The following is a 22,463-nucleotide window of genomic DNA, read 5'->3' on the forward strand; positions in this document are numbered from 1 at the left end:
TCTGGTTTGGCCCAGGCTGAGGTGGAAGGGATGAGAGGTTACAGGCACATTCACACCAACCCACCTCCCTCTGACTGAGGCAGAGGGAATAACCGTCAGCCCATACCCAGGTCAGTCACAAGACAATATATTAATAACAGGCACGCAATGGGACACACACTCACCTCTCTTCTCCTTGGAGCTGTGGTTAAAGGTCCTCAGAGAAAGGGGAGGGGTAGGGAGAGGGTCCCAGCCCTAGCACCTGTCTCACCAGGTTGGCAGGCATCGTCTGAGTAAGATCCCTTCTGTGTCTTGGAGTGCTGAGGAGAAGCCTTTTTAAGGGGGCATCTGATGGGGATTTTTCAAGCCACACCAACCCCATTCCAGAGCCTCATCTTTCTATGACTGAAGGCTTTCTCAGGAACCATGCTGCAACGCTGGATCATGACACAGACATTCCACTAGGAAGTATTTACTTGGCTGTGCCAAGTCTTTGTTGCGGCATGCAGGATCTTTAGGTGCAGCATGCAAACGCTTAGTTGAGGCATGTGGGATCTAGCTCCCTGACTGGGGATGAAACTCAGGCTTCCTGCACTGGGAGTGTGGAGTCTTAGCCACTGGACCACCAGAGAATTCCCACAAGTACTCCATTTTTTTCCATCCTTAGTCTAAGAAGGTTTTATGTGGCTCCAAATGACGGGAGGCTACTGCTCCTGGGAGTGAGGCTGGCTGGCCTAAGGGCTCCAGCCCACACTTCTTCCTGTGAACCAGGAATAAATGGTAATTTGCTTTGCTAATAAAAATCACCCAAATCTCAATGGTTTATGACAATAGAGTTTATTATTATTTTTAAAACTTTTATTTGTTTTCTGGCTGCACTGGGTCTTCACTGCTACGCGTGGGCTTTCTCTAGTTGTGGTGAGCGTGGGCTACTCTCCATGGTGGTGCACAGGTGTCTCATTGCAGTGGCTTCTCCCATTGCAGAGCACTAGCTCTAGGCCCTCGGGCTCACTAGTTGTGACCTATGGGCTTAGTTGCCCCAGGGCATGTGGAATCTTGTACCAGATGTCCCCAGAATTTATGTTTTACTTACAATCTGCTCTGGGTCAGCAGTGATTCTGTTCCATGTATCTTCTTCAATTCAAGCCTGAAGAAGCCTTGCCTTCTTGGGACATGCCATTCCTGTGGCAAGACGGAACATAGAAATGGTGGAACTACACACACTCTCCAAATTTTTGTCCAGAAGTGACACTCATCACTACGGCTCACATTTCACTGGCCAGGTTAAGTCCAATGGCAAAGCCTGGGGTCAATGAGTGGGAGGTCTCTGCTTCTGTTGGAATCAATAACATCATTTACCTTCCCAATGCATTTTAAAGTATCTCAGAGCACACACACACAAAAATTAATGGAGCTTTTAAATTCTTTGTATAAAGTGAGTATACCTATTTTAAAAGCCAAGAAAGACTACACAACAGCACATATAGCAATCTCACTTATGAATACTGATGGAAAAATCCTAAATAGACTATTCATGAATAGTATCAATAGAACACTAAAAGAATAATGCATCTTGATCAGATTGGCTCACTTCCTGAATTATGCAAGGTTAGGAAATTGTTAATTCAGCAGAGGAACAGATCTAATAAAAATCATGTGGGCAGTGAACCTAGGAGCCCCAGTAAAGACTCAGGACACCAATTTTCCAGGTGTTAAATTTAGAAACTTGGATCTTATGGTTCTTTCTTTTCTCAACTTGGTTAATATTCATGGACTTTGCTATTTGCAAGTTGCTGAGTTAAGCTTTATTCTTGTAAAACCAATTTTTGTAGTGAGGCAAAGATAAAAGATACTTTCCACAATAAAGACAAAAGAGTCTGCAAAATAAAGTAAAACTAAAAAATAAATAAATAAAATGCAAGATACACAAATAGAAAAAAAAAAAAGAGTCTGCATCAATCAAGATTTTTTCTAAAAACTGGCTTCAGAAGATCCAACATGAATAGTACCTATTTTCTGTTTCCTAATCATACTCTTCCATTTTCTCCAAACTGTGAAAGAAGTGCTTTCTTTCCCCCTATATACAGTCCACGGCACTCCACACCACATGCTGGAATAAAAATGTTTCAGTTGTAGGATTGGCAAGACTCTCTTAAATGAATTCAAAAAAGAAGGGCAGGTTTCTCTGAAGGCAGCCTTCTCCTCTTTTGATGTACAGGATATCGCATGTCTTTCGGCCTATCATAGTCGAGCTCTGCAGCCAGGCGACTGAGAGCCACAGATGCAAAGAAATCTTACTTAAATGTATAGGCATCCAGATAAGACGTTGGGATTACGCGTTTGCCAGAGGCTATCGTGGACTGTTTCCTTTGCTGTACACACATCCATAAACACCCAGCTGGGTTTGCCATACCCTCTTAACTGGCTGCCCGGGGCGCTGGGCACCCCTTCCCCTAACAGAGGCTGCACTTGCTCCAAGTCAGGCCCAAAGCCCTCGGGCTTGCGTTGGGGTCGTGGGAAGGCAGCTGGGCCGGGGGCCATTCTCTTGCCAGAGCAGTTCTCAGAGACCCACGTCCTCTTGTGGTCAGAGGCCTTCTCCAACCTTGTCCGTCATTCAGCGTCCCTCTGGGGCTCCGCGGGCCTTGCTGGCCACCTCTCGAAGCCTATCTCCACCTGCAGGACATTGCGGTCGGTTTTTGCCACGCTGGGGTCGGCGGGACACTGCTGCCTGTAGGCAACTTGGGCATCTCGAACCCACAGGCTCAACTGCATGCTTCTCAGAAACAGCGGAACAATGAGACACCGCGATACTGTGTGTGACCACGTGAGTGCGTGCGCACGCGCGTATGTATTACTCTGCGCATGCGTGAGCGTGAGTGTGTTTGCTTACGCGCCGCACTTTGAACTCACAGCTGTGGAGACCGTGCCTGAGAGAAGGTTAGTTATGCTGTTTCCGTCCGGCTGAAGACTCCCTTGGACTGCAAGGAGATCCAACCAGTCCATTCTAAAGGAGATTTCTTTGGAAGGACTGATGCTAAAGCTGAAACTCCAGTACTTTGGCCACCTCATGCGAAGAGTTGACTCACTGGAAAAGACCCTGATGCTGGGAGGGATTCGGGGCAGGAGGAGAAGGGGATGACAGAGGATGAGATGGCTGGATGGCATCACCGACTCGATGGACGTGAGTTTGCGTGAACTCTGGGAGTTGGTGATGGATAGGGAGGCCTGACACTGTTTCCACTGTTTCCCCATCTATTTCCCATGAAGTGATGGGACCAGATGCCATGATCTTGGCCTGGCGTCCTGCGATTCACGGGGTCGCAAAGAGTCGGACACGACTGAGCGACTGAACTGAACTGAAGTTGTTCTTGGTACCTAACGAATGAGAACGGCTGCTTCACACTTTGAATCTTAGTCAAGTAACTCTTGGTAAGGCACATTCACAGCATCAGTGTCTCAGACCCTATTTTGTTTTGGAAAACTGCAACTTTTGGTGCTGGAAACCTGAAATGGCCCTCCCGTGTCTGCTGTTAACCCATATGCCTTTGCACCTGTGTGTTTCCCATCTGCTTTTCTCTTTCCAGCTTTTCTTTCACCTTCCCTTTTTCCTCTCTATTCCTTCTCCTTCTTGGTCTCGCCCCTGCTGTCTTCTCTTTCCGTTACCCGCATCCACTTTACCTTTCTCCTTCTCCCGCTCTTCATTTTCTTTCTCCCAGCCTCCATCCTTCACGTTTCTTTCTCCACACCATCTACCCCTCTGCCCTTCCTCTTAAATCTAAGTCTCTGGCAGGCTTCTCTGCCTACCCTACAGTTGCAACTCCCCAAACTTTCATCCCAGACTGCTCCTAACTTATAGGGGAACTGTCTTCCAGACCCTCTTGTAATGCCACCTCTGTGCTTGGGTCTATATCTGGACTGTCCTCCTTCCCTCTCTCCCTCCCTTCCCGCTGGATCCTAGTTTCCTGACCAGGGATGGAATCCATGGACCCTGCAGTGGGAAGTGAGGATTCTTAACCACAGGATCAGGAGCTAAGTCCCACCTCTCTTTCCTATTAATTTATTTGCTTATCTGCACCAGTGCATTCTTACTATATTTATATCAAACACTTTAATATGTGATTTATTGACAGTGAATGAGCTTGAATCTCCTTCCTAGTTCTTCGAGATTGTCTCAGTTCTCTTTGGGCTTTACAGTGTGAAGTTTTGAGTCAGTTTGAGAATTTCTGTAAAAGCCTACTGGGATTTTCCGGAGGAATTCGTGAATTCTTAGATTAATTTAGGGAAGAACTGGAATTTTTAAAATGAATCTTTCTCCTGTATTAATGTGATGTATGTGTCAGTTTTCTTTATATAAGTTTTATAGTTTTTCCCCCCTAATTGTTTATAGATGTAGCTAGTAAAACTGTGACTAAAAACGAATGAGAAACAAATTCAAAATGGACTTTACCTGGGGCAGTGAGCAAGTTGAGGCCGTGGGGAGGGATGACTAGGGAGATTCACAGGTGTTACCAACCAGGGTTCTTAGCCTCTTTAATCAACGGACATTGAACAGGCCAGGCACATTCAGGCGAGGCTTTATTGGGACTCGTGTTGCTGTAGGAGTGAGTGAAAACAAGGAACAGGTTCCCTTGCTCTGCTCTCTGAAGGAGTGATGAGCCGGTTTCCTATATGAGAGTGAGCGTCCGGGTGAGGGCCGGGGTGGATGGAGGGATGGGTTAGTTGATCTGCCCATCCGCTTGGTGGTGCTGTTTGGGTTTTTGGTCTTTTTGTATCCTGTTCATAATTTGCCTCAACTCTGCAGCACGGAGTTATCTTTAGTTCCTTATGGTTTCTTTATATTTTATTGCTCTAGGAGGTCCTTGTCTAGGCACCTTGCCTAGGTGCAACCACGGCAGCAAAGGGTCCCAGGTTTGAGCTCATCTCACAGGTACAAATGTTTTTATTTCTGAAGCTTGGTGGTTATATGACTATTTTTTAAAATTTCATTTTAGTTGTTCTAGTTTGTTATATAAGCTTTATGTGTGTGATACATTTTGCAATTTAAACTTTGCCTGCCTTTTATTGTTTTTGATTTTTAGAAATGTTAAGCATTTGTTTGCTGTTGTGAATGGGCTCTTTATTGCTGTGGGACTCCTGGGCTGGTGTATAAGAATGCCAGTGGTTCCCATGTTGCTTTGTCCAGTAACTTTGCTGAATGTTTGTAAGTTCTAATAAACATTAAAATTAGTTTCTTTGACAATTGCAAATAATTTGAGGTGTTTTTTTTTTTTTTCTTGGTCAGTCTCCCTAATGGTTGTCAGTTTTGTTAATCTTCTCAAGGAACCAACTTTTGATTCTTGATTTTGTCTGAAAATGATTTCTTTCTGCTTGTTTGGATTTAGTTTTCCCTTCTAGTTTCTTAAAGTGGAAGGTTAAATTATTTATTTGAAATTTTTATTTTTTGTTAATATAGTCATTTACAACTCTAAGTTTCCCTGCAAACAGTGCTTGTGCTACACCTCATAAATTTTGTGTTTTTGTTTTCATTTATCTCAAAATATTTTAAAATTTCTCTTGTGATTTTTTTCTTTGACCAGTTGATTCTTCAGGAGACTATTGTTTAATTTCCACACATTTGTGAATTTCCCAAATTTTCTTCTGTTGTTGATTTTTATTTAGTTCCATTGTGCTCAACATACTGTGTACGATTTCAGTCTTTTAAAAATGTTGAATTGGCAGGGACGCCCCTGGGTGCTCTAAATGCTGCGCACGGAGACCCTTTGCCCACCTTGGAACAGTGCACGCCCGTCGCCCTGGGGAATGTGGGCGGGTGCTGTCTGAGTGCTGTGCACCGGCCTCGCTCTGCTGTGGGTACGGAAATTCACAGAAAAACACGAATCTGTTACAACAGAAAACGGTGTTGAAACACTGGGAATTAGCAATTTTGCACAAGAAGCTTTGGGAGATGTTTACCGTAGTCTGCCTGAAGTTGGGACGAAATTGAACAAACAGAAGTTTGGGGCTTGGAAAGTGTGAACTCTATTCTCTTATCAGGAGAAGTAACTGAAATTAATAAAACTCTAGCAGAAAGTCCAGGACTTGTCAGCAAATCTTGTTATGAAGATGGTTGGCTGATGAAGATGACATTCAGTAACCCTTTAGAACTAGATGAACTAGTGAAGAAGCATATGAGAAATACATAAAATCGATTGAGGAGTGAAAATGGAAACCCTAAATAAACTAGCTTGAAACAACTTAAAAAAAAAAAACACCTGAACTTCTAGATGTTCAAGCTGGATTTAGAAAAGGCAGAAGAACCAGAGATCAAATTGCCAACATCTGCTGGATCGTTGAAAACGCAAGAGAGTTCCAGTAAAACATCTACTTCTGCTTTGTTGACTATGCCAAAGCCTTTGTGTGGATCATAACAAACTGGAAAATTCTTAAAGAGATGGGAATACCAGACCACCTGACCTGCCTTCTGAGAAATCTGTATGCAGGTCAGGAAGCAACAATTAGAACTGGACATGGAACAACAGACTGGTTCCAAATAGGAAGAGTATGTCAAGGCTGTATATTTGTCACCCTGCTTATTTAACTTCTATGCAGAGTACATCATGAGAAACGCTGGGCTGGAAGAAGCACAAGCTGGAATCAAGATTGCCGGGAGAAATATCAATAACCTCAGATATGCAGATGACATCACCCTTATGGCAGAAAGTGAAGAAGAACTAAAGAGCCTCTTGATGAAAGTGAAAGAGGAGAATGAAAAAGTGGGCTTAAAACTCAACAGTCAGAAAACGAAGATCATGGCATCTGGTCTCATCACTTCATGGCAAATAGATGGGGAAACAGTGACAGACTTTATTTTTTGGGCTCTAAAACACTGCAGATGGTAACTGTAGTGATGAAATTAAAAGATGCTTGCTCCTTGGAAGAAAAGCTATGACCAACCTAGACAGCATATTAAAAAGCAGAGACATTACTTTACCAACAAAGTTCCATCTAGTCAAAGCTATGTTTTTTCCAGTAGTCATGTATGGATGTGAGAGTTGGACTATAAAGAAAGGTGAGCACCGAAGAATTGATGCTTTTGAACTGTTGTACTGGAGAAGATTCTTGAGAGTCCCTTGGACAGCAAGGAGATGCAACCAGTCCATCCTAAAGGAAATCAGTCCTGAATATTCATTGGCAGGACTGATGTTGAAGCTGAATCTCCAGTGCCTTGGCCACCTGACGTGAAGTACTGACTCATCTGAAAAGACCCTGATGCTGGAAAAGATTGAAGGTGGGAGGAGAAGGGGATGACAGAGGATGAGATGGTTGGATGGTATGACTGACTCAATGGACATGAGTTTGAGTAAACTCCAGGAGTTGGTGATGGACAGGGAGGCCTGGCATGCTGCAGTCCATGGGGTGGCAAAGAATCAGACAGGACTGACTGACTAAACTGAATTGATGGTCTACCCTGGAGAATGATTCATGTACACTTGAGAAGAATCTGCATTCTCTTGTTGGGTGAATGATAAATTTCTGATAGGATTAGTTGTACAAGTCTTCTGCTTCCTTGGCTTTCTGCCTAATTGTTCTGTCCATTATTGAAAGTGGAATACTGAAATCTCCAACTATTATTGTTGAATTGTTTGTTTCTCCATTTGATTTTGTTTTTTGCTTCATGTATTTAGGGGCTCTGTTGTTGGTGTTTATATGTTTGTTTACTTCTTGATTAAATGATTTCTCTTAGTATGTCATTCTTTGTCTCTAGTAAAAAAAATTTATTTTTGTCTGTAGTAATAATTTTTATCTTAAAGTCTGATTTTAAAGTGTTAGCATAGCCACTCTGGCTTTCTTTTGTTTACTGTTTGCTTGGTATATCTCTTTCATATTTTTACTTTTAGCCTATTTGTGTTTTTGAATCTGATTTGTGTCTTGTAGATAGCATGTAAGTGAAAGTGTTAGTCGCTCAATTGTGTCTGACTCTTTTAGACCCCATGGACTGTGGCCCACCAGGCTCCTCTGTCCATGCAATCCTTCAGGCAAGAATACTGGAGTGGGTAGCCATTCCCTTCTCCAGGGGATCTTCCTGATCCAGGGATTGAACCTGGGTCTCCCACACTGCATGCAGATTCTTTACCATCTGAGCCACCATATATTTGAATCATAAAAATAATTTTTACCAATCTCTGCCTTTTAATTGGAGTGCTCTCTGCTGTCTTTCAGGAAACCAGGTTGGTTTCAGCCCTGCCATTCCTTAGCCCATGGGTTCCCAGGTCACCTTGGAGATTTGCTTCCAGTCAGCTTGAAGAAGAAGGGAAAATAGAGCCTGCATAGGAGGTTTTGTGGGAGATTTGCTTCCAGTCAGCTTGAAGAAGAAGGGAAAATAGAGCCTGCATAGAAGGTTTTGTGGGACAAGCTTGGACATGGTGGCCACGACTTATATTCCATTGGCTACAAGTCAGCCATAGAAATGCTTAACTGCAAAGGAGGTTGGGAAGTGTGCTTATCTCTATGCTACGGAAAAAATGACAAGGACTTTGTGAAATACTAGCAGAGTCCACCACAGTAATATAAGAGAAGGACAGTGTATTTGGAGAATAACATTACCATCAATGAGGTTGCATATTCCACTTGTTAAAAGATCTTGGTGATAACTTCTTTAGATCAGATAACTTTTGAAATAATGGTGGCTAGTGGAACTATAGTCATATAGGATTCGTGGCTCTGGATTTTGCTTGGCTAGCAGGAGAAATTAATATTGCAGCTGTCCATTTATGGTAGACCTTAACTAGTAGAATGGATGTGTACTGTCACTGATAAAAAATATCAGGCCTGTGTGACCCAGAAACTGTTAATTGAAAATGTCCATAAAGAAGCATTGAGGTTGCACAAGACTAAGAGCTGGGTTCTGTTTACATACTTGTAGCCTTTGGGGAATTTGGGGATAAATATTTTACAGTTATTTTAGTAATACTAGAAATAACAATTGGCACATATACAGTAGAAATGCTTATAAAAAGTGTCAATTATAGGAACACATCAAGAGCTTTCTCACGTGAAACAAAACAAGTAATACGCCTAGAAAATGAAACCTGAAGGAAGAGAGATGAAGAGTCTTGGACATAGGCAAATTTAAGATAAATTGTCCTTAAGGTTTATCTTAAATTTGCTTATGCCCAAGAAACTATCCTTAAGCTGGGCTTCCCCAGTGGCTCAGCGGTAAAGAATCCACCTGCAGTGCGGAAGCCACAGGAGACACGGGTGTGATCCCTGGGAAGGAAGATCCCCTGGAGGAGAGCATGCCAACCCACTCCAGTATTCTTGCCTGGAGAATCCCATGGACAGAGGAGCCTGGTGGGCTACAGTCCATAGGTCACAAAGAGTTGGACACGACTGAAGTGATTTAGTGTGCATGTATCCTCAAGGTGCAACAGAAAAGGGAAACTGTTGAAAAATATTACAGAATGTCTCTTTATTTGAGTTTTTCCAGAAGTAGACCCTTAGACCTGGGAGCAAGTGCCAGTGATTTATTTGGGAAGTGAAGTTGGGGGGGGGGATGTGTTAACAGGGAAGGGAAAGTGATAAAGAGTGCTTTATTAACCCAGTGACTACAGTACAAAGCAGAAAGTTAAGGCCACATGAAAACTCTGGGAAGTAACAAAACCCATGCCTCAGAATTATCTCATGGGAGACTGAGGGTTTTGGGCAATTTATACACCAACTCCTGAGTATCTTTGATTAGAGTTGTTTCCTGGTACATGTTAATTCCTTGGCATTTCCAGATTGCCATGCATCTATGGGGAGTATTGTTTCCTATAGTTCCAGAAAAGGACAGTAAGGCACTGATGAAGGTTCTGGCTGTTGGAAATCCACTGGTACACAGACACCAAGAAGTGTGAGCAGGGTGCTGATGGTTTCTGTTAGAGTCTCCCCTGCACCACTCATGTCTACTGTTGCCTCAGTGAAGTTCAGTCCATCCTGCCACTGATTGTCAAGTGGCAGCAAGTCACACTTGTCTTTCAAAAAGATATACCATTGGACAGGTTAAGGTCTTCACTGCTGTAGTTGGCTGGCCTTGGTCAAATTTTACTTCTATATTATTCTAGACTTCTCTCATATGTGGCCAGTACTTCTCTTGATCTGTGTTGCTTAGTTGCTGGAATAAGCTATATGCCTTCTTGTCTGAGCGATCTGAACCCCTGGTTACTTTTCCCTCATTGCACTGATGATGCTGCAGTCTTCTATCTACAGTTAGTTTTGGACATGGAAACATCAAAAGTTCTAGGTGTATTCTTCCTTGTTCCTGTTACATGGCATCAGTTCTGTATCCTGCCAGTATAGTAATCTATTTCTTTGCTTGCTGTTCTCTTGGCATGAAGAGCCCAAAAGTGATTGGGTGGCAACCAGAGCTTAAGATTAATGGAACTCTGGCTGTGTCCTCTGGTGGATGTGGTCCTTCTCCTGAAAACCAAGACCTCTAGAGCTTCAAGATCTGGAATTTCCAGGACAGAAACTCATATTCTCCAAGTGGGTCATGGTGAGAGGGGTCACTTCTCCATCCACCTCTCATTTGCCCAAACCTGGGTATTCTGCTTATTGAGAACTATACCATACAATGGCTTTTGGTTTAAGGCATCCCAAGGGATTGTACTCCAGCACCACAGGGTAGAATCTCCAAGCTGATGCCTTAGCTGTGCTTGCAAAAGGTCACACAGAGGCAGGGAGTGAAGCCTGGATTCTGTTCTCAACTGCTTTTAATATACTCAGCTCATTCAGATCTGAGGCATGCTCCCATTAGAGTCTGGGCTATTTTCAAGAATTGCTCTGTTCCCTATATAGATGGAGTCTTTCTTCTTGTCCTGCCCCAACCATTCACCATCAAGGGAGGTGGGAGGAGACATCACCCTTGTAGATCTTGTATATCAGAGAGATCTATAAGAAACAGTGTCCCAGGTTTACTATTCAGGTTAGAAGCGGTGCACACTCACTCGCTTGGTTATTTGTGCACTCCTTCCACACGTCTGTTTTGAGTAGCTTCTCTATGACAGGCCCCCTTGAAATAAACATCCCCTGATTTCCAAACCATGCTTTCTGTCCATGTGACAGCTTTTGCAGCAGGGGTTCTGGGGATGGGACAGTCTTCAGGGGTGGAGACACTTGGCCTTCACCAATTGTTCTGTTTAATAAACGGTGTCTGATGGCAGAAGATGACCTGTTGCTTTCCTTGTAGCTTCCCAAGGCTCACAGGTGTACTTAGAACCAAGTATAAGCCTCTTAAGTTGGTGCTGAAAGCTTTTGTGATAGGGATCCTGCTTCTCTGATATTTACCAGAACTTTTTAACTCATCTTGAGGGCCCTAAAAATAAAACATTGAACTACTGCCATAAACATGCTATGATACAGTTCCTTTTTTCATTGGTTATGTTGCAACTTCTGATTAATTTTTATTGATAGAACATACCAGTACTTTAATATTTAGGAACTGCTAACTCTTGTTGAATTATCCCTATATTAATATTTTGTCTATTTCATGAGGGAAGCATAAGGAAATTTCACCTGTCTTAATATATGGCTTATGAGTCCATAGTATGGAATGTAGGTTTATTTTACTATCGCAGTTTTTAAAACTTTTTTATTTTATTCATTTTATTTTCTGTGGGGTTGTGCCAAGTCTTTGTGTCCAGTCTTTGTCTAGTTATGGGGAGCAAGGAGTGTTTTTCATTTCAGTGCACAGGCTTCTCATTGCGGAGGCTTCTCTCATTGCAGAACACAGATTCTAGGTGCACAGGCTTTAGGAGTTGGAGCGCACAAGCTCAGTAGTTGGTGACTCTTGGGCTCCAGAGCACAGGATCAGCATTTTGGCACGTGGGCTTAGTTGCCCCACAGCCTGTAGAATCTTCCTAGACCAGGGATCAAACCCATGTCCCCTGCATTGGCAGGTGAATTCTTTTTTATGAAAATGAAAATAGAAAAAATTTTGCACAACTCTACAGGATCTTAGTTCTTTGAGAGACAGAATATGTAAAAGATTTTTATTTTTATTTTTTTAAATAAAAATTAATTTATTTTAATTGGAGGCTAATTACTTTACAATATTGTATTGGTTTTGCCATACATCAACGTGAATTTGCCACGGGTGTACATGTGTTCCCCATCCTGAACCTCCCTCCCTCCTCCCTCCCCCGACCATCCCTCTGGGTCATCCCAGTGCACCAGCCCCAAGCATCCTGTATCCTGCATTGAACCGGGGCTGGTGATTCATTTCATATATTATATTATACATGTGTGAGGGTTCCCTTTTTTATACATCCTTGCCAACACTTGTCTTTTTTTGCCTTTTTGTGAATAGCCATTCTGACAGACATGAGTTGATATCTAATTGTGGTTCTGATTTGCATTTCCCTAATAATTTGTGGTGTGCAGATATCCTCCCCTGTATGGTAGGTTATTTTTTCATGTCCTTGATGGTATTGTTTACTGTGAAGGAGATGTTTAGTTTATTTTTGCTTTTGTTTGCCTCCGATCAGGTGACATAGCTAGAAAGATACCGCTAAGACTGATGTCAATGAGCATGCTGCCTGTGTTTTCTCCTTGGAGTCTTCTGGTTTCAGGTCTTAGATTCAAGCTTTACATCAATTTTGAGTTGATTTCTGTATATGATGTGAGAGAATAGTTTCTTTTTTTGTGTGCCCGACTTTCATAGCAGTTATTGAAGAGACTGTCCTTTCTCCATGGTGTGTTCTTTGTTCCTTTGTCATAAATCAGTTATCCATTTATGTGTGGATTTTTTCTGGGCTTTCAATTCTGTTCCATTGGTGATGTATGACTCTTTTTTTTTGGTCCAGTTCTGTGCAGTTCCAAATTGGGAAAGGTGTATGTCAAGGCTGTATGTTGTCATCCTGCTTATCTAACTTATACGCAGAGTACATCATGAGAAATGCCTGATTGGATGAAGCACAAGCTGGAATCAAGATTGCCGGCAGAAATATCAATAACCTTAGATATGCAGATGACACCACCCTTATGGCAGAAAGCAAAGAAGAACTAAAGAGCCTCTTGATGAAAGTGAAAGAGGAGAATGAAAAAGTTGACTGAAAACTCAACATTCAGAAAACTAAGATCAGGGCAACTGGTCCCATCACTTCCTGGCGAATAGATGGGGAAACAGTGACAGACTTTATTTGGGGGGGCTCCAAATCACTGCAGATGGTGATTGCAGCCATGACATTAAAAGATGCTTGCTGCTTGGAAGAAAAAGCTATGACCAACCTAGACAGCATATTAAAAATCAGAGACATTACTTCGCCAACAAAGGTGTGTCTAGTCAAGGCTATGGTTTTTCCAGTGGTCACGTATGGATGTGAGAGTTGGATTGTGAAGAAAGCTGAGCACCGAAGAATTGATGCTTTTGAACTGTGGTGTTAGAGAAGACTCTTGAGAGTCCCTTGGACTGCGAGGAGATCCAACCAGTCCACCCGAAAGGAGATGAGTCCTGGGTGTTCATTGGAAGGACTGGTGTTGAAGCTGAAACCCCAGTACTTTGGCCACCTGATGCAAAGAGTCGGCTCATTGGAAAAGACCCTGATGCTGGGAGGGATTGGGGGGAAGAGAAGGGGACGACAGAGGAAGAGATGGCTGGATGGCATCACCGACTCAACGGACATGAGTTTGCATAAACTCCGGGAGTTGGTGATGGAGAGGGAGGCCTGGCTGCAGTGATTCATGGGGTCACAAAGAGTCGGACACGGCTGAGCAACTGAACTAAATGAACGTAAAGTAAATAGAGAGGTATTTCATGTTTAAAATTTAATCAGAACAAGGAAGAGAAAATTCTGGTGAAACCACGCTGATGTATCTGATCTTAGGATTTAATATGAAAAGTATTTAGTAGCCGTGTCACCTTTGCTGTAATGCAAGACAGTGGGAAATGTTAAACAGTATAAAAAGTAATATGTGTAATACAAAGCAATGAGGAAATTGCAAATCGTATCAACACTGCTGTCAATTGCTTCATTTTCTAGAAGAAGTGGTGACTGCTTACCCATGTTTGTTGGGCATCTTCATGTAAGGTTGGCGGGAATGATATTTAACACAGGCTTCCAGGGACTTCCCTGTGGTCCCCTGGTTAGGACTCTGTGCTTCCACTGCAGGGGGTACAGGTTCGATTCCTTGTCAGGGAACTAAGATCCCACATTCGTCAGAGCAAGTAAGCCGGTGGCCACAACTACCGGAGCTCCCCCACTACAGTGAAAGTTTGTGTACTGCAGTGAAAGATCCCATGTGACACAATATTTTTTATTTTATTTTTATTTTTTTTCCGTGTGACACAATATTTTTTTTAAAAACACGAGGCTTTATTAGAATTTTAGCAGTTTTTCTGTGTGTGTGTGTGTGTGTGTGTGAGAGAGAGATAGCATCTCATTTTGTCATGTGTGTAGCCACCGTGTAACCACCACCACTGTTCCATGCACACACTGTTCCCTTGTGCTACCCCTTTATAGTCAGGTTCTCAGCCTGATCCGAAGCCTTGATGAGCACTGAGCTTCATCACTAGAATTTTGTGCTGTCAAGAGTTGAGTCCTACAGTAAGTAACCTGTTGAGATCGACATCTTTCATTCCTCAGAGTACCCTTGAGATTCATTCTGTTTAATTTTTCCCAAGTATCAAGTAATCAATACAAAATCTCCTTAACTGTAGGCAGGGTCAGACTTTCTGTTCTATTTATTTTATTCCCTTTTCTTGCCTTATTTTTATTGACTAAAACCTCCAGTAGTAGGTCAGGTAGTAGTGATAATGAATCTTGGCTCGTTTTGGATCTTAGACTGAAAACATTCTTCATTATTGAGTGTGATGTTGACTGTAGATTTATTATAGCCTTCTATCAGGTTGAGAAATTTCCCTTCTATATCTAGGTTGCTGATGATATTTAGCAGAAACCAACAAAATTCTGGAAAGCAGTTACCCTTCAATTAAAAACTGAATAAATTTAAAATTAAAAACAAGATTTTTTTTAAAAGATAAAGTTTTATTGGAAAGAACTATGAATTCCCGAGAAGCTGCAAATGTTGTCTAGTGAGGCCCCATGCACCCATTGCCTGTGCTGTGCTACGTCATTTCACTCAAGTCTGACTCTTTGCAACCCTATGGACTGTAGCCCCCAGGTTCCTGTGTCCATGGAATTCTCCAGGCAAGGATACTGGAGTGGATTGCCATGCCTGCCTCCAGGAGATCTTCCTGGCGCAGGGATCGAACCCATGACTTTTACGTCTCCTGCATTGGCAGGTGGGTTTTTACTGCTGCTGCCACCTATTGCCTAGTTTTTCCCAATTGTATACGTCTTACATAATTATAGTAGAGTGTCAAAACCAGGGATTATACATCAGTACAATGGATGCATATAGTTCTGTGTCATTTTATGAGAAATGTAGGCATGTGTAACCAGCCCCACAATCAAGATCAAACATTACTGCAGCGTCAAGATGGACTGCATGCTGTTCCTGTGTAGCAGCATCTGGCGCTTCTCCCTGACCGCCGTCTACAAGCACCACCCGTGTCCTTTCTGTCTCTGGCTTTACACTTTTGAGGATGGTAGACAAACGCGCTTACACATTATGTGACCTTTTCAGGTCGGCTTTTCCACTCAGGACCATGATCATGTGATCTCTTGATTTCCTCTTAACCTCACTGTGCTTCACTTCTGCCTCTTTTTCTTTTGGGTCCGTGATCTGAACAACTCAGTGCCGATTCATTCCCGTTGTAAGCTGCACTCACTCCCTTGGTGATCTCAGCATTGCACAGTTTTAATTGCTGTCTATATGTTAGAATTTTAAATTTTATATCTCCGACCAGACCTCTCTTCCAAATTCATGCATTAACCCCTGTACAATAGGCATCTCAACCTCCAAGTGCCCAAAGCTGAATTCCTTTTTTCTTGCCAGTGGTCCCAGCCACAGTTTGCTGACCTCAGTGTATGACTTCAGTAGTTCAGTAAATAAGATCAGAATCCTACTAGTCACTCTTGATTCTCACTTTTAGTGTTTTAGTGAAGTAACATTGGTTCATAACATCATAACAGTCTCATGTGTGCAGCCTTATACTTCTGCTTCTGTATCGTCTGCATGACCAAAAACTGTGTTTCTGTCCGTCATCGTACAGTTGATGTGCTCACCCATTGTGCCTCCCCCTATAGCTACTATTCTGTTTCCTATGCATTTATTTTCATTAGGCTTATTTATTTTGTTGATGTTGTTTGCTTTTTATGTTCCACCTATGAGTGAAGTTATATGATATTTGTCTTTCTCAACCTGACTTATTTCCACTTAGTACGATGCCCTCAAGCCCTGTCCATGTTGTTGCAATTGGCAGGATTTCATCATTTTTATAGCAGAGTCTTGTTTCATGTATATATATGTCTATATCTCACCTCTTCTTTATCCAGTCATCCAGTGACGGGCACTTTTTGTTTCCATAGCTTGCTGTTGTCCATAATGCTTTGACAAACATAGGGGTGCGTTTATCTTATGAGTTAGTGTTTTTGTCTTCTTTGTGCACACACCCTAAAGGGGGGTAGCTGGATCATATGTTAGTTCTGTCCTCAACTTGTTCCATAGAGGCTATACCAATTTAGATTCCCAGCAAGAATGTGTGAGGGTTCCCTTTTCTATACATCCTTGCCAACACTTGTCATTTTTTACCTTCTTGTGAATAGCCATTCTGACAGGCATGAGTTGGTATCTAATTGTGGTTCTGATTTGCATTTCCCTAATAATTTGTGGTGTTAAGCAATCTTTTCATGTGCCCATTGGCCATCTGGATGTCTTCTTCCAGATAATGAGAAACTGTCTATTCAGCTTCTGTCTGCTTTCTAGCCAGGTGGTTTGTTTTCTTGCTGTGGACTTGTATGAGTTCTTTATATACTTTGGATATTAGCCTTTATCAGATGTATCACTTGCAGATATCCTCCCCTGTTTGATAGGTTATTTTTTCATGTCCTTGATGGTATTGTTTACCATGAAGGAGATGTTTAGTTTGATGTTTATTTTTGCTTTTGTTTGCCTCCGATCAGGTGACATAGCTAGAAAGATACCGCTAAGACTGATGTCAGTGAGCATGCTGCCTGTGTTTACTCCTTGGAGTCTTCTGGTTTCAGGTCTTAGATTCAAGCTTTTCATCAATTTTGAGTTGATTTTTGTATATAATGTGAGAGAATAGTTTCCATTTTTTATGCCCGACTTTCATAGCAGTTATTGAAGAGACTGTCCTTTCTCCATGGTGTGTTCTTTGTTCCTTTGTCATTAATCAATTGTCCATTTATGTGTGGATTTTTTCTAGGCTCTCAATGCTGTTCCATTGGTGATATGTCACTCTTTTTTTTTTTGTCCAGTTCTGTGCAGTTCCAAATTGGGAAACGTGTATGTCAAGGCTGTATGTTGTCATCCTGCTTATCTAACTTATATGCAGAGTACATCATGACCTCTTTACTGAACTCCACAGTTCTACCAACTCCTCTCCCACAAACCTCACCCAAGTCCCGTTCACTGCTCTCCAGGATTACTTAATGGCCTTGCGAATGGTCTTATTTTGTCCAGGTCCACGTACAGTCTATTTTCCACATAGCAGCAGAGGAGATCCTTTTAAAACACAAATGAGAACAGATTCTTCCTCTGCCTCAAGCTCCCAAGTTACTTACAGCAGGACTCCTGCAATAGCCTCTGATCCGCTTTTCCATCTCCTGACTTCAACCCTCCTTCTGTCTCTTGACTCCAGTCACACAGTCACCCTTTTGTTCCTCGAAACTTCACGTTGTCCTTTCACATTGTGGTCTGCATGCTGATCTCTCTAACTAGAAGTTCTTCCCCAGAATACATATGGCTCTTCTCCTGACCTCTACGCCTTTGCTCAGTTCTCATTTCCTCAACAAGGGCTGCCTTAACTAGCCTATTTAGATTAAGCACTTTGTGGACTGCCGTGTTCTATTACCCACATCTTTTTGAAGACAGTTCTTCCCTTCTAACACATTATATATTTTACGTGTGTATTATAATTTGAAAGGTACTGCATATATTTTCCAGCTGGAGTATAAGCTACATAGAGCAAGATTTTTATCTGTTTTTTCCCATTTATGTAGATAGTACAAAGCCTGCTGCCGATTCATCTCTCAATAAGCAATTGTCAAATGAATAGATAGATGGTTGGATCCCTTTGATTGCTTTACTAACAACCCTCTGATTTGGGATTATGGTCATCATATTCTATGTGTAAGAAGACTGGGTGTAGCAGAGGTTACACTTTTAATAAGGCCTCACAGTGGCAGAGCTTAGACTCTCATCCGGGTGGTGTGTCTCTCCAAGTCTAGGGCCAATAGGGAAATTGCCAGCAAAGATTCTGGAACAGGTTTGATGTCAAAGAAAAAGTCAGTTGCATATGGCATGGGATGGGTGCCAGTTTTATGAAGAAGGGTAGCCAGGGAGCTCTCTGTTATAGCTGTATCATTGTCATTTATCAGTAGACACAAGGAATTGCACTTAGATTAAGCATATCAGCGTCTCCAGTACGTGAACCATGAACTTGCTGATGTTCAGGCTGGTTTTAGAAAAGGCAGAGGAACCAGAGATCAAATTACTAACATCCGCTGGATCATGGAAAAAAGAGAGTTCCAGAAAAACATCTATTTCTCCTTTATTGACTATGCCAAAGCCTTTGACTGTGTGGATCACAAGAAACTGTGGAAAATTCTGAAAGAGATGGGAATACCAGACCACCTGACCTGCTTCTTGAGAAACCCGTATGCAGGTCAGGAAGCAACAGTTAGAACTGGACATGGAACAACAGACTGGTTCCAAATAGGAAAAGGAGTACATCAAGGCTGTATATTGTCACCCTGCTTATTTACCTTCTATGCAGAGTACATCATGAGACACGTTGGGCTAGAAGAAGCACAGGCTGGAATCAAGATTGCCGGGAGAAATATCAATAACCTCAGATATGCAGATGACACCACCCTTATGGCAGAAAGTAAAGAGGAGCTAAAAAGCCTCTTGATGAAAGTGAAAGAGGAGAGTGAAAAAGTTGGCTTAAAGCTCAACATTCAGAAAACGAAGATCATGGCATCTGGTCCCATCACTTCATGGCAAACAGATGGGGAAGCAGAGGAAACAGTGTCAGACTGTATTTTGGAGGGGCTCCAAAATCACTGTGGATGGTGACTGCAGCCATGAAATTAAAAGATGCTTTACTCCTTGGAAGGAAAGTTATGAGTAACCTAGATAGCATATACAAAAGCAGAGACATTACTTTGCCAACAAAGGTCCATCTAGTCAAGGCTATGGTTTTTCCAGTGGTCATGTATGGATGTGAGAGTTGGACTGTGAAGAAAGCTCAGCACTGAAGAATTGATGCTTTTGAACTGTGGTGTTGGAGAGGACTCTTGAGAGTCCCTTGGACTGCAAGGAGATCCAACCAGTCCATTCTAAAGGAGATCAATCCTCGGTGTTCATTGGAAGGACTGATGCTAAAGCTGAAACTCTAATACTTTGGCCACCTCATGTGAAGAGGTGACTTATTAGAAAAGGCCCTGATGCTGGGAGGGATTGGGGGCAGGAGGAGAAGGGGACGACAGAGGATGAGATGGCTGGATGGCATCACCGACTCGATGGACATGAGTTTGAGTGAACTCCTGGAGTTGGTGAGGGACAGGGAGGCCTGGAGTGCTGCGATTCATGGATTCCCAAAGAGTCGGACACAACTGAGTGACTGAATTGAACTGAACTGAGTACAGTTTGAACCCACTTCTTGGGTCCTTGGAGAGACCCACCACCTGGATGAGAGAGTAAGCTCTGCCACTGTTAAGCCTTCTTCAAAGTGTAACCTCTGCTAGACCCAGTCTTCTTACACATAGAATATCTGATGACCATAATCCCAAAACAGAGGGTTATTAGTAAAGCAATCAAAGGTGGACTGAACACACTTTTGATGTCATGAATTTCAGAAGAATAGAGGGCAGGGCCCTGTAGCCTGAGTGAAAGGGTCAGGAGTGACTCAGCTCCTAATTGCATTTATAGGGCGCCTTCTCTAGACAGACACACACACAGTTTCAACAGGGAAGAAAGGCCCAGCTGGAGACGATGGACTCCTTGGTATGAAGGATGGGAGGAAGGAATCTGATTACCTCTGCCGCTGGTGCCGGGTCACCTTGAGACCAATCATTGCATGAATGCTGGTAGAGAATGGGAAAGAGTGTGCGTGTGTGAGTGGGAATCACTGGATTTGCATTATTGTATGTCCTTTTGCACACTGTTTCTCTGGGTTTGGAAGTGTTTGTATATAACATATGTATCTGTGCCTCTGAGTGCATATCTGGATTCGGATTAATGTCTCCTTGTTGGAGGTATACTAATGTCTCTTAGCTGCGGGAGGAGATCACGTTTTGTGTCCTGATTCTGCTTGGGCAACGATGTGGGGGAGAGGACACTGGCTCTTCATTCACTGACGCATCCGTCTCTTCCATAGCCGAACCCCTACCTGCAGTCTGTTTCCCTGACTGTGTGTTACATGGTGAAGATCAAGGCAAACCTTCTGTCTCCTTTTGGGTGAGTAGAGGCCAGTTTATGTCTGATGGAGGGTGAAGCAGAAGGGGAGAGTGTTAGCATGTCTTGGGGACACTCATTAGAAAGAGCTTGATCTTCTTGAATCATTGGAATAAGCTGAGGTGTCTCATGCAAAAGTGTGAGATTACACTCCAGGCAGGATTTCCTTCCTCTGTGTGTCTGTGTGTATGTGTGTGTGTTGCGCAGGGGAATGGGGGGAGGCAGGGGAGGAAAAGAGAGAGAGATAGCAAAGTGTGAAAGGTATAAATATTTTGAGAAAGAGGGCAAGGCGAAGGGGAAGGAAGGAGGTGGGGAGAGAGAAAAAAGGGCTGTGGTTGTTCCTGAGGAAGTTGTTGTCTGCAGTAAATGCCTGCCTGCAGGAGCTGTCCTCTTGTCTTTGCAGGAAGAACCCAGAGCTTCAGGTGGATTTCGGCACTGGTACTGGGCAAGGCGGCAACATTCCATTCCGTTTCTCGTACTGTGACCGCATGGTGGTGATGAACACTTTCACGAACGGGAGTTGGGAGAAGGAAGAGAAAGTGCTTACTGACGCTTTTGTGCCAGGCCAGCCATTTGAGCTGCAGTTCTTGGTGCTGGAGAATGAATACCAGGTGTGTGAGCCCTCCAGGTGTGGGGTGCTGTGGCTGTGTCGGACCTGCCGTGGAGAAACACGCGGAGAGTCCAACTCTGATGTGATCGCAACAGACCAATTTTGTTTGTTTTGTACTTTTAACACATGTGCTTTTTAAAATTGAAGTGTCATTGATTTCCCTTACTGTGTGAATCTCAGGTGCACAGCAGAGTGACTGAGCACCTTGTCCCCGTATAGCATAGGCCTCTATACTCAGGATCTTGTGTGCTGTACAATTAGAGATTCTGTGGTGAACTCCACACAGCTCTCCCTGTATCGGACAGTCAGCAGTGTGGAGGGAGACATGCAGGCCCCCTGCCCTCAGGGCAAAGCAGGGGTGGCAGCTCTGGAGGCAAGGAAGTGGACATGGAGGATGATTCCTACAGCAGTGTCTTGGCAGGATGTCCAGGAGGAGAATTTCTGCTTTGCTTTTACAGAGTAAAGAAATTTTAGAGAAGGCAATGAAAATAGGAAAGGGAAAGGGGAGGCCTAATTGTTCTGAGCTCACAAGAAATATATCTCCTTCCTTAGGTGTTTGTGAAAAACAAGCCCATCTGCCAGTTTGCGCACCGCCTGCCCCTGCAGTCTGTGAAAATGCTGGATGTGAGGGGAGATATCGTGCTGACTTCAGTGGATACGTTATAAGGGGCGGAAGATCTTCCAGTGAATATATCCATCCGGTTACACTCTACTATAATGTGCAGGATCATGGCCACTCCCAGAAGATGCCAGGATGTCCCCCTGCCCTCACACTTATGCCAGTGATAATAAAAGATTCCTGATACGAACTAGGACTTGGCTCTTGCTTGTAGGGAAGACATCAAGGGCAGATTTGGCACAAAGAGAAAAGTTGTCCCAGGTGTGGAATGCAGAGTGTGGTTTGGGAAGGGCCCAGTTGGCCAAAATGTCAAGGGCTCTCCCTGAAGCAGAGACAGAGTGAGTGTCTCAGGATGTCGTGAAGAAGGTGGTCCGGTTTGGGGTTGTTTAAGGAATGGATACGACTTTATATGTGAGCCTCTTTTGACTTGTTTTTTCATTCCTCAAATATTTATTGGTCCCTGAGTTTGTCAGGGTTCTCCCGAGAGACTGGTGTGTGTGTGTGTGTGTGTGTGTGTGTGTGTGTTTGTACACATGTACACACAGAGGAATTTGGTTATGGAGACTGACGAGTCCCAAGATCTTCAATGATGTAGTTCTAGTCTGAGTCTGGAAGCCCGAGACCCAGGGAGAGCCAGCATTTCAGTTCCATTCTGAAGGCAGGAAGAATCCTCCCTTCTCTGGGCCGGTGAGA

At 43.2% G+C, this 22,463-nt stretch overlaps 1 protein-coding gene across 4 annotated transcripts; it reads left to right on the plus strand.

The window, feature by feature from the left end:
* Nucleotides 1-2,847: 2,847 nt before the first annotated feature.
* LOC138418859 (placental protein 13-like) lies at nt 2,848-21,960 on the plus strand. Of its 4 annotated transcripts, none has more exons than XM_069550756.1 (6): nt 2,848-3,408; nt 4,832-4,906; nt 15,111-15,238; nt 20,465-20,544; nt 20,945-21,152; nt 21,704-21,960. In XM_069550756.1, exons 4-6 carry the CDS (start codon nt 20,507-20,509, stop codon nt 21,815-21,817), a joined length of 360 nt encoding a protein of 119 aa, XP_069406857.1. In that variant the 5' UTR covers nt 2,848-3,408; nt 4,832-4,906; nt 15,111-15,238; nt 20,465-20,506; the 3' UTR covers nt 21,818-21,960. The 4 variants fall into 4 exon arrangements, with proteins under 4 accessions (XP_069406857.1, XP_069406860.1, XP_069406859.1 ...); XM_069550758.1 differs by having other exon boundaries at nt 2,854-3,160; XM_069550759.1 differs by lacking the exon at nt 15,111-15,238 and having other exon boundaries at nt 2,848-3,160.
* The last annotated feature ends 503 nt before the right edge of the window (nt 21,961-22,463 follow it).

Source organism: Ovis canadensis, chromosome 14 (assembly GCF_042477335.2).
Source record: "Ovis canadensis isolate MfBH-ARS-UI-01 breed Bighorn chromosome 14, ARS-UI_OviCan_v2, whole genome shotgun sequence".
Taxonomy (NCBI): Eukaryota; Metazoa; Chordata; class Mammalia; order Artiodactyla; family Bovidae; genus Ovis; species Ovis canadensis.